A 12,765-nucleotide genomic window follows, 5' to 3' on the forward strand; every position below is an offset into this window, starting at 1 on the left:
AAAGAAGGTTAAAAAAAGGTTAAATGAGGAAGAGCTGTAAGATCCCAGCGTTAAACAGCAGAGGACGCCAGCAGCATCACGATCACATCTAACATCAGGACGGTGATCAGTCAAACATCACAGGCTCACAACAATAACCACAGAGTTAATCCCGTCCTGTTCTTTTAATGTCATGCTGCCTGTGAAATGAAGTGCTTATCCACTTACACACCTCTGAAATAACCCACGCATGTAGCACTTCAAATCTCAATAATCTCACTGTCAATAAAGGTAATACCAGAGGAATGACACACATCAAGCACGAGACCAGAAAACACACCAGTCTAAACACTGCCCGTTCTCAATGAATAACTCAATGACAAATTATAATTGAGTCACCGAATCCGAGAAAAAAAATAACACATTGGCTATGTTGTTGGTGAGAAAATAAATGGCGGAATTATGAAATATCTGTCAGGAGTGTAATTCCTCCCAGCTTTGTGGTTTCAGAGTCTCGTGGCAGGGTCCTTCACTTCAGAGAAGATGAATCAACAGTGAATCACTGAAGAGGAGGAGAGAGAGAGAGGGACTGGGGGAGGAGGAGAGGCCGGGGGACAGAACTTTCTCTCAGGCATGTGTATAAAATCACTTCAGTCAGTCACTCAGTCAGTTTCATCGACACTCACCTGGATATCAGAGCACGCGCACGCACCCGACAGCTGTCAATCACCTCACGCGCTCACTTTCTGCTCTAGAGACTTTATTTAGGCTACTGTATTTATTTACTTTTTTTTTTTTTTTTTTTTTACACTCACACGACAGGTAGGCTATTTTATATATGTCTCTTTTATATAGCGCTCCAGGCACGCGCAGACTAATCCAGGTTTGAAAAAAGCTCTGGGAGAGTTTACTAACCGGGCAGCGCACGAAAACAACAGGGTTCATTATATATTTCATCAAAAACTCCTTCAAAACCTCAAGAAGAATAAACGGATCAGAACGGAAATAGAGGATTTTTCCAATTAAAATGCGTCGCTGGAAAGGTAAGCGATGAGCGACTTTGGCTTTTCACAGTTAATTTTGGTAGTTGACAATTATTATTATTGTTGGATAATTATGAAATATAATTATTTAAATATTAGGCTAATTGTTTGTTACTTTCGGAGCTTTAAAGTCTACAGTTTGTTTGTGTGTGTGTGTGTGTGTATAGCCTATGTTTAGCCTACTAAATTCGTTTGCAAGGTCGCCAGAAGGAGAAAATAGAGTGAATGCATCTTTAGTTTTCTTGCGCATGTGACACTCTTTTCTGTTCTAAAAACAATTTCAAAAGCTCTCAAAGATTGATTCCCTGAAAGTCTGCTTTTGAGAGGCCTAAGCATTCAGTGCAGCAAAATAAGTGAATTTCGTTTAAGCAAGTTAACGAAACGTCTTTAGCTCGGAAATAGCTTTGCTTTTCGTGTAAAATAATCGATTAAACTGTTGCTCTAAAGGTCAGTTATTTTTATTTGCATATATGCTATAGATATGTTAAATCAGTGAAACTTGAAGGTGACGTGATGACGTGTAATAGGAATTTTCTGATTAAATTTAAACAAGAGGGTTGTAACATTAGTAGAAATTTGAGTTTATCCAGTTTGTTGTGAATTACACAAAACATATTACATGATAAAGAAAGTGAAGATGGATTATAGATGTGTAGCCTACACTGTAAAAAAAAGTTAAATTTCAACTTGGATGTTTAAGTCATTTCAACTTAAATTACATAAAACTGACTAAAAATATTAATTTAATCTTTTATAACTTGTAAAAAAGTTGAAAATTGCTTACAGTAACTTATTTTGATGAGTTAAAGCAATGTAAAAACATGTTGTCATAACACATCGATCATATTATTTTTACATTGTTTAGAGATAGTTTTGTTCTAATAATAAGTTAATTGTTAAATATTTCCTATAGGTATTTTTTTATGTTTTTTTTTTTAATTGGGATTTTTTTCCACACTACAATTACTTTTTAAAACAAACTATTACAAAGTATTTTCAAAAATATCAGTACCAAACTTAAAAACATTATGTTTTCATAGTGAGAACATCTCAATAGAGGTGATGTTATATTCCTAAACCCAAACTCTCACACAAACCTGTTGATTTCTGAAGATTTAAAGCATTGAGAGCCTTTCAAATGTCCTCACACGCTCATTTTTGTCATGTTTCACCACATTTCCATAATTCTGCTCCCCACGAGCATAACCAAACCTGTGCACACGCACATAGTTATGCTTTTCTTCTTGTTTTCAAGTGCATGGTTCATAGGGCAAGCTCGCCCCTGTCTTGTTAACCGACACTGATATGAGAAAGTACATGATTCATGTTAGTCAGGGTCTAAACACACAAACCCACACACATACACAGCACCTGTCTTCAGGGAGCCTGTGAAAAGGAGGAAGAGTGTGTGACGAAATGATGCGATTTACGCCTGAACAAAGCAGCAGAGCAGTCTGTCACGCTCACACACACACACACACACACACACACACACACACACACACACACACACACACACACACACACACACACACACACACACACACACACACACACACACACACACACACACACACACACACACACACACACACACACACACACACACATATTCTCTTTTTCCATGTTACAGTTCATTTTGTCCCACATGCACGCTTGCCCCAAATGCATATATACATGCATCTATCACACACAGCCCAAACTGCCAAATACACTCAAACTCACACAGATGGTTTCAGAAAAAAAGAAGCCCCAAAACATTAACATGTCACAGCGCCCCATGCATTTGCATTTTAATCCACGCAAAGATGCGGACTAGACAGTGGGTTTTTGGGGAGGAGAGAGAGAGAGAGAGAGAGAGAGAGAGAGAGAGTATAAGCGAGGTAGAGGGATGAAGAGCTTCAGGAAGTGCAGGGCTTAAGGAGAAAGAGAGAGATGGAGTGATGGAGGAAAGGAAAGAGGGTTAACACAGCCCAGATTCCCTCTAAAAGAAAAAGGAGAGAGCGAGCACAGGGGAATGATATAAAATGAGTTGGTCACGGTTTGAACAGTTACACATGCTGTTTACATTTTTCCCAAATTAACATGGCCCCTCGCTTCACCAAGCCCCTTTCTCTCTCCCACTTCTTTCTTTCTTTCTTTCTTTCTTTCTTTCTTTCTTTCTTTCTTTCTTTCTTTCTTTCTTTCTTTCTTTCTTTCTTTCTTTCTTTCTTTCTTTCTTTCAATCTCTTTCGTTCCATATTTGATCTTCTAGATTGGACGTGCAGATATAGTTGCTCTTCATTTTGCTATATTTATTTTCAAGAGCGAGTCGTTTTGGGCGACGTTAAATGAGAAACTTGAGTCAGAGAGATGGGGAAATGGTGGGGGGGAGAGATAATTAAAAAAAGCAAGAGAGAAAAAAGAAAAGGTAATTACAAAGTGCACCCGAATTGGACTTAAAAAATGCGGGGAGAAAAGCATGAGAAAAAAGATCAGAGATGTGAGGAACGTGAGGGTTTTTGTTAACGCAGGTTTTATTGTCCATTCCTGCTTTGTTCTGAAGGTCCTTGGCAAAGCCGGCAATGTTTGAGGCCAACTTCCATCAATTTAAATTTTTAAAACTAAGTATCCTCGGGGAGATTGAGGAGTGTATGTCCCCTTGTAGAGATCGCGGAGAGCAAGTGTGTGAACGAGCGAGTGAAACCTGGTTTGATGTATCTAGAAACAATTGACGTCCATAATGTATGTAACGGATGCATTTATATTCTAACATCCTTCTGAGTGCCCTGCATGTTAGTTTATATATGTGTGTGTGTGTGTGTGTGTGTGTCTAGTCAGTGAAGGAATGCACGTTTGATTGAGTGCAGACTGCACATAAATCTCTACTTTAACTGTACACAGACACACAACATGACCCTGACCCCTTTCACAAACACACACTCATGAATATGAAAGACTAAAGCCTCTTTGTGGACTGAACTGACCAGCCCATCATATGGGCAATATAACTTTATATGATGATAGAAGGGAGCATGTTTTATGATATTGCCTCATAATGCTGAATTCTCGGTATTGTTGACTGGAGCCTCCAAGACTCGTCTGTTTAGTGTTAACACAGAGGCAACAAATCAGTCAGAAGATGGAAGGCGAGAGGCTACGTGTGCATGTGTGTGAGACAGAGAGGAAGACAGCGCAACTGACTGATATACCGATTTGACATCATATCATTGCTGCCAGCTGTAGGCTCTGCAAAGACACACACACGCACACAGAGAGAGAAAGAGAGAGAGAGATCTGTCCTAATGAAAGCCGTGGTTATTCAATAAAGTCGCGGGGGATTTGTTTCTGGGGTTATGTAAATATGCCAGTGCTCTGTTTTAGAGCTGTTGTGCTTACATCCAAATAAGCAATAAGAGAGAACAACATTCTTCATGTGATTCTCGATAATATCTACTATGCCATGAGAAAAACAGCAGGTCACAAATCAACAGAGAGTTAAATTGTTTGCTAAGAAACATCTCTATTATCATTGCTCAAATGTATATGGATAGGAATTAAGCGCTGTGAGGTCAAATCATGCTGATTGTTGAGGAGATTTGTGATGTTGCTTTTTTAAGCGATCAGATTTATGGTTTCTGCCCGCGACAGTCTTCGAAATACTTTTGTACAGGCAAAATCACACTCATGTTTTCTTTACAATTATGGATATAATAATAATGACGTTATTAGCATGTGGCGCCTTTACTTTCACAGGAAAGAGAAAAAAAAAACAAGATCTCTTCAATATCGAGATCTTCTCCAACTTTTTTCCAGAGAAAAAGACCCTTGTAATCGCATATGTTTCCTCAAAAGCCTCTCGAAGCCAAGATACCAAAGTCTGCATTCAAAATTTGGAGATCTCAATATAAACTCAAATATTTTGTATCAAATTCTATAATGTCAGACATTATTTTAAAGTTTTAAGATTTTAAACTCTTATGTCATTGGTTCACAAAGAACCATATTTAAAATAATATTTTAAAATAACTTTTTTCCACTATAAAGAGCCTTTTGTGCGATGGAAAGTTCTTCATGGAACCATCAAAGCCATAAAGAACCGTTATTTATATATTGTACAACAACAAATGTCTATCACTATTTCTCCTCGGAAATATAAAGCATTTGAGTCAATGTTAATGCTTTAAAAACATCATAGAGAATTCCACTAAGTCTCCTGAGCTCTGAAAGAGAAACCTTGGAGCAATAAAATGTTCCTCACGGTACTCTTATCCAGTTATTTGTTGGAACAAAAGACAATTATAATAAGAATAAGATGTCAGTCAGTGTATACGACTTCAATGGATGATGTTGGATCTCTTTTCTTATTTGTCACTAACAATATCTGATGTTTTCAATAAGCCGATTATGTTGGATCAGGATTTTTGATCCATCTGAGATGCACTGCTGAACTCTTCCACTCCCGACTACTTATCTTCCTGAAAGACTTTGACGATTATTGTGACCTTGAGTTGAGGAAAAGGTGTGTCAGGAGTGTGTGTGTGTGTGTGTTTCAGGTAGCGTTTTAGATGAGCGTTTCATGAGAATTCTTCCCTCTTGAAGGAGAATGAGTGAATTAGCTAGAAAGAATGGGAGAGAAAAAAAAGAGAGGAACGGAGTTGAAAAGAAAAACTGGCAGGGCTAATCGAGGTTAATAAGCTGTTGTTATTTTGGCCGGGGGCAAAAAAGAGATAAACCACTTTAAAGAAGGGGAGGAAACATAGGCGTGTGTGTGAGAAGCTAAAAAACTTGACAGGAGGAATATGAGGGGAAGGAGAGAGAGAAAACAATGTGTGACAGCGAGACAAACGTGTGAGCGTGATGAAGAGAGCTGGGAGAAGAAAGGATTGAGGAAAAAATGGGGATGATGGGGGGTTCAAGAAGAGGAGACGAACAGAGATAAAAAGGAAAAGCAAAAGGGGAGGAGGTGCACATATTTCACACCTGTTGAAAACACAATGCCTCAAACAAGTAATTACACATCTCTGCCATGTTCCTCTGAATGCTTAACACAAAAAAAGAAAAAGAACAGAGACACTGGGTGAGATGTGTTTGGGCCGGATGACTCCCTGAGGCTCGCACACACACATAATAGGAGCACTGCGTGACCCTTTTCGAAGTCCGAGGTGCATTCTCATTTGCTGCCATTTTCCCAGCGTGATTTCTGAGGACACTGGTCTAAAAGGGTCTCTGGATGGGCACATTTACACACACTCACGCACTATAGCAAATGTAACAAATGCACTGGTCTGTGTACAGGCATGTATATACACATAATTTTAAAAGTTGCATTTTTTTGATGTCGTGTCATGCGAGAAATTTTGTGTATATTTGAACTGACTAGCGTAGCATACACTGGTCAAACATGTCAGTCTAGCACGTGTTTACATTGAAGAAGAATGGAAAAGTAGCGCAGTTAAATAAAAAAATGCATTCTGTTTGAACGTTAAGACCTGTCCATTGAACGGTTCTTGAGGAACTGAAAATGGTTCTTCTATATGTGACATTTCTGCAGGAAAAATAAAAAATCTTTGTTGTGTGTTGACTTAAGAAAAATGGTAAGCAGGCCTATGGATTGTGTTCAAATATACGTTTGGCCAAAAGTGATCGGTTGACTTAACTTAAAAAAAGTGAGGAAACCCATTACCTTAAAAAGATTAAGTAAACTTAATGTGTAATTGAAAAAAATAAGTTATGTGGAACTGTCATGTTCACATAACTTAATTTTTTCAATTACGCATGAAGTTTCTCCACTTTTTTTAAGTCAACTGATCACTTTTTACAGTCTATCATAAATAAATAATAAATAAATCTCATTAATGATGAAACAGGAACAGATAATTTCTTCCGTATTGTGACATCTGACTGAAATTAATTATCAAAAAAAAAAATTATGTAGGGGAGGGGCTCACGATAAGTTTGGGTTATGACATTTTGATAAAAAATTACAAGGCCAAAAAGGAAAGAAAGAAAGAAAGAAAGAAAGAAAGAAAGAAAGAAAGAAAGAAAGAAAGAAAGAAAGAAAGAAAGAAAGAAAGAAAGAAAGAAAGAAAGAACCCTATGCAATAAGATCAATAAGATGATAAGATCAATAACATGCCAGGGTGGATTTTTATTTCATGCTGAATTTAAAGCATTAAAATATTGCAGTAAGGGACATTTTAGCAGTTAAGATATATGAAAACATATCGGTATAATATACTGTACGTCAAATTTATTTGAACCTTTTATGGCCCGCTTCAGTATGAACATAAATCCCTTTAATAATCCTGTGCAGAACTTCTCTCTCTCTACAAACAAACCGTACCAGAGGCCAGTAGCAGAAGCCGTGCCAGACATATCCGCATGAAATTGTAATCTCTATAATCAAAGTATAACATAAAACTAACTGTTTAATTCTGAATACCTCAAAAGAATTAGTTAAAACCACTATATTACAAAAAAATTACGCACCATAATCTCTGTGAACTCTTATAAACCAAACATTTATGCAGAGCTGATTACAGACAGATTTTCTCTGCTCCGCGTTATTCCTCAAACAAAATCACAGTCTTCATTTGTGTTATTTGAGAAATAACAAACTTATTACACTGTAAAAAAATATATGATCAGTACGTTATGACAACATGTGTTTTCACTCATCAAAATAATTGAAGCAATTTTCAACTTTTTTATAAGCTATACAAGATTCAACTCATCTTTTAAGTCAGTTTAACATAATTTAATTTGAAATGCCTTAAACATATTCCAAAGTGATTGTACTTAAAAAATTAAAAAATGGCTAAATGGAACCAAACGAGAGAATTGGACATTAAATTGTCAATTGTGCAATTTCACGGGACTTCTATCCCTGTTTTCACTGCGTTGTGTTCCAGTTGCTGAGGTTGCTGTGATGCTGTTTTTGGTGGGGTGTGTTCAGGCGCTGGACCGCACACTCATGCTGTCCAATGAGAGGAGCTCGATAGAGAGAACATACGAGCTGACCAAATACCTGGACCACCAGCTGAAGGAGATCAGAGACACCTACGTGAGTCACAGTCTGTTTGTGTGTGTGTGTGTGTGTGTGTGTGTTTTATCAGTGTGCGATGAATGACGTTTTTGTTTATAGATGTTTTCCTGTGGATGCTCTCGCTCTCACTCTCTTTTTATCTCTTTTGCCTCTTCCTGACTGTATTGTGAAACACGCTCTAGTTTTATAATTAGCTGTAGTATCTCGTAACTAACCTAACTTTAGCCAGCTAATGGTGTATACAGACCCTTTTAAATGGTTTGATAGTAGTTTTGTTAACTGTGTTTATGTGTTTATTGGCTAATGAATCAGCGATTGAAACATGAAGTTGCGATGGGACACACCAGGGCATGTCCTTTTCATTTTACCTAGGCAATATCCGTTGGTTAACTTAAAATCAGCATGAAATTAAAATTCACCCTATTTTCCAAATGTATATTATAAATCTTAATGCAAATAATTAATCCGTGCATATGTTTAATTTTCTTCCTGTGAAAACGACAGACAGGACTTCTCATATAATTTAGTCGATTAAACCCATCCCTGCATGCTCATAGAACCAAGTTTTCTTTTTCAATATTCTATTTCACTTCGGATGTACGTCACAATACAGAAGAAAAGATTTGTCACTACTTCCATTTCTTCACAACTTTAAAGGGTTAGTTCATTATAAATATTCTGTCATTACTAACTCACCCCTCATGTTGTTCCAAACCTTTCCTTTCTTCTGCGGAACATAAAAGAAGATATTTTGAAGAATGTTGGATAGTTTTTGGTTACCACTGACCACAAAATAAAAAAAGACGTAGAGGTTTGAAACAACATGAGGTTGAGTAAATAATGAGAGAATATAAATTTTTGGCCAACAAACATGCCAACTAAACAAAAACAAACAACCAGCATACCGTGACTTGCTACTTTCTAGTCAGAAGCAGATGGTATTTAATATTTAAAGGGGTACTTCACCCAAAAATGAAAAATTTGTCATCATTTGCACACCTTCAGGTTGTTCCAAACCTGTGAACATTTCTTTGTTCTGTTGAACACATATATTGAAGAATATGGTAAACTTAACAGTTCGGATGCACCATTGACTTCCATAGTATTTTTTTTTCCTACTATGGAAGTCAACGGTGCCCTAAAGCGGCCTAGTAACAAACTTTCTTCAAAATATCTTCCTTTGTGTTCAGCAGAACAAAGAAACTTATACAGGTTTGGAACAACTTGCGGTGAGTAAATGATGACAGAATCTTTTAGGAGTGCACACTCTTAAAAATATAGGTTCCAAAATGGAATTTTCATAGCAGAGCAACAGAAGAATATTTTGGGTTCCCTTTAAGAACCTTTTAGTGATCAGTTCTTAAAATAATAATATTTAAATGATCTAAAGAACATGTCCACGATAAATAAAATGTTCTGCAATGGAAAGTGTTAAATGTTCCTCATATAACCATCAATGCCAATGAAGTACCTTTATTTTAAGGAGTGCGCTAGCAAGCAATTTTGATTTCATGGAGTCTTGAAGTGCCTAAAAGGTCATCTAAAACCTGGCAGAATCAGTGTAATTGTTTTCTAATATCTCTCCTCATCTCCGGTCCTCAGCTGTCGTATCTTGGGCCTCCATTCAGTGATCCCGGCTTCTCTCCTCCACGTCCCAACAGCTCCTCTCTGTCCGTGCCCAGTGCAGCTACACGCGTGGACTTGTGGCGCGGGCTGGAGAACGATGTCCGTCTGGCACAGAACCAGCGGGCGTACAGCATTCTCCTGTGTGCCGTGAGGGAGCTGGCGCGCTCCACCCTGTGCCCGTACCTCCAGAGCTCTCTCCTGCACTTCTGCTCCGGCCTCAGCGGGTTACTGGGCTCAATATCCGGCCTGATGAACGCCCTGGGCTACACCAACCTGCCACCCTCCACAGGATACGCCACGGCCGCTCAAGGATACTCCACACCCATGTCGTCACAGTTTCAGGGCGTGAGCGAGAACAGCCCCGCCCCTCTGCGGAGTTACGTGCCTCGAAACAAAGGCGCTCAGACCGCCTCCGGTGTGAGAGAGGGAACGACTCGGGCGGATCTCAAGCGGGACAGAGAGAGGGAGAGGGGGAGGAGAGGGAGGAGGAAAGAAGGAGAGAGTTGGGTCGCCAAAGAGGAGGGAGAGAAGGAGGAAGGAATGGAGAGATGGGGGAAAAGGAGAAGACTGCTGAGCATGGAAGAGGAGAAAATGATCAAACTGAACAACATGAACTACACAACTTTAAAAATTGGAGACGGATACCGAAAGCAGCCCCTACTCTTTTCCTCGGCATCCCTCCATCCTCGTCGATCTATCCGTTCGCTCCCGTCTCGTCACGCCGGCCTCTCTCCTCTCTCGCTCCTCTATCAGTACGGAGGGCCGGCCGCTGAGGTTCACGCTTTGCTGGCGGCCCCTGTGCTGTCATCACATCCCACTCCTAATGACTTCTCCCGGAAAGTTGAGGGATTTTGGGTACTGCGGGAGCTGCAGAGCTGGCTGTGGAGATCCGCGAAAGACTTCACCAAACTGAAGAAACGGCTACGCGCTTGAGAGAGAACAAAGGCTCGGGTCTAAAACCTAGTGAGCTGCCGCCTCGCTGCCTTCTAACAACTTGCGGTCACATCAGCGAAATTTCATGGGCAAAAAAAAGGTTGTCTATTGTCAATAGTGTAGAGATGTATGAAGGACAGCTCACACAGAAGTCACTTTAAAACCTGGCAGTTATCTGCAAATTCACATGACCAACTAGAACCTGTTGCAAAATCTTTCGCTTTCATGCAAAATTCCCAATTGCATGGATTCCTATTGAAATGACTGGATTTCACCCACAAAATTTTTAACAACAACAGTAAATGGGGCATACAGCATCCTAACAAGGAAGATTAAAGCCTTATAAATGAATGATCCGGAACACTCCACACAGAAGATTTTCCAAAAGAGTTTGATGATAGCTTGCTGCTAAGCTAACAACATGACACTCCAATCAGAATAAAATGCACAGAATGCATAAATATTGGATAAAATAGTCAGGCAGTCACTGTGAAATTTTGATACTTTTCGACATTGAATGAAACATACATATGTTTTAATCGAGATTTCTAATGCTTCAGCCACCATGTTTAATTTATTTTTTTCACTAGGCTTTTAGCAATGCATTCTGGGATTTTCTTATTTGCGAAGGATAGATGTAATGCTGATTTTGGTCAAAACGTGTCCATGTCAGGAGCTTGGGATATGACGCCTTAAAAAGCTGCCCCGTGGAAGCAGCTCACTAGGTTTAGGAACAGAGCAGAAGTGTGTGTGAAACAGATTGATTCATGCTCTATGGATGGAGATCTAAAGGACTTCAGATGGTCACGCTTTGCACTAAATCACCAAACAGAAAAGAGCCGCCAGTACGTCACAGACAAAGGGAAGAGAGCGCTCATTGAGAGAGCGAGACGTGATTCAGCAGAAGGAAAGTGAATCATGTTTGGAGTCATGCAGTAGTGAAAGGGTCAATGGGCAAAGTGGAGGAAAGGTGGCATAACTAAAGAGACAATGGAGATTTTTTTTTGCTGCCTCACAAACTGAGTCAGTAATGCCTCATTGACACTGACTCGTCTTTTTCCAGACACACACAAATACACACCTACACATTTGGACCAAATCTGACGCTCGGATGGTGTGTGTACGAACGGAAAAGTGACAATGAAAGTATATTATTCAGAAAGGTTTATAACATTTTCGGGCATGGTAATACCATGGTAATACTGTTTTCTAGAAATGTACAATGAGAATAGCATGGTGATTTTTTGTAGACACGTGCAGTACTATGTAAATACCATGGTACGTGAATGTGGTAATATTTCAGTACCATGGTATATACTGTATCAAAGTACCACAGTATTACTATGTTTTTTTGGCATGATACCATGATAATACTGTGTTTTCTGTAAGTATACAATGGTAATACCATGGTATTTTTGTAGGAAAATGTGGAGTACTATGTAAATACTATGGTATTTGAATATGGTAATGTAAGGCTGGAAATAATCCAAGATTATTTCAATGCAACAAAGACACTGCTTTTCATTAAGACATTTCCAGCATAGCGGTGATATGGTCCTGTGGGCCGGAGGTTGGGAACAATGGACGAAATTGTGATGGTCTGATTGGTCAGTTTGAATATTTCACACCTAGGTGTTGGGAGATGGTCGGGGGAGAGATGACAAAACAGGACGGCAAATGTTCTTCACTCTCTTGTCTTTGGATGCGAAGCTGGGGAGAGGGCTCTCTCCCTCTCCCTCTCGCTCTCTCTCTTTCTCTTTCTCTCCCTCTCTCTCTCTCTTTCTCTCTCTCTCTCAGGTAACATTTATGTTGGGTACAAATGATTTAAATTCTCATTACATCATGTTGTAACTATTTAAGTGTAAACATAACCTTATTGCACATTGAACTTTTATTTAATTCATGGAGTCAGATTAAAACGAGATAATTGCATATGAGAACCTGTGTCTTATTTAACCAAAATTCCTTTAAAACGCTGGAGAGACTCGAACACGCGTTTCCTTCCCCGTGCTACTGGAAACCCCCATTGGACCAAAATAGCGCGACTTACAAATTGGTGAGCCCCGGAGACGTGATCGCGAAGCACAACGCGAGCCGCGAAAAAAGATCTTTCCAGCAAAAATGGAATCTAAAATCAACACAGAGGTTTGAACATCT

At 39.2% G+C, this 12,765-nt stretch overlaps 1 protein-coding gene across 1 annotated transcript; it reads left to right on the forward strand.

Annotated features, from left to right (window-relative positions):
- The first annotated feature begins 510 nt into the window (after window positions 1–510).
- On the forward strand, window positions 511–12,540 carry clcf1 (cardiotrophin-like cytokine factor 1). The gene is made up of 3 exons (XM_079631570.1): window positions 511–1,022; window positions 7,916–8,067; window positions 9,652–12,540. The coding sequence occupies exons 1-3, from the start codon at window positions 1,007–1,009 to the stop codon at window positions 10,606–10,608; spliced, it is 1,125 nt and encodes a 374-aa protein (XP_079487696.1). The 5' UTR covers window positions 511–1,006; the 3' UTR covers window positions 10,609–12,540.
- Window positions 12,541–12,765: the final 225 nt, after the last annotated feature.

Source organism: Phoxinus phoxinus (genome assembly GCF_949152265.1).
Source record: "Phoxinus phoxinus genome assembly, chromosome: 12".
Lineage (NCBI taxonomy): Eukaryota > Metazoa > Chordata > Actinopteri > Cypriniformes > Leuciscidae > Phoxinus > Phoxinus phoxinus.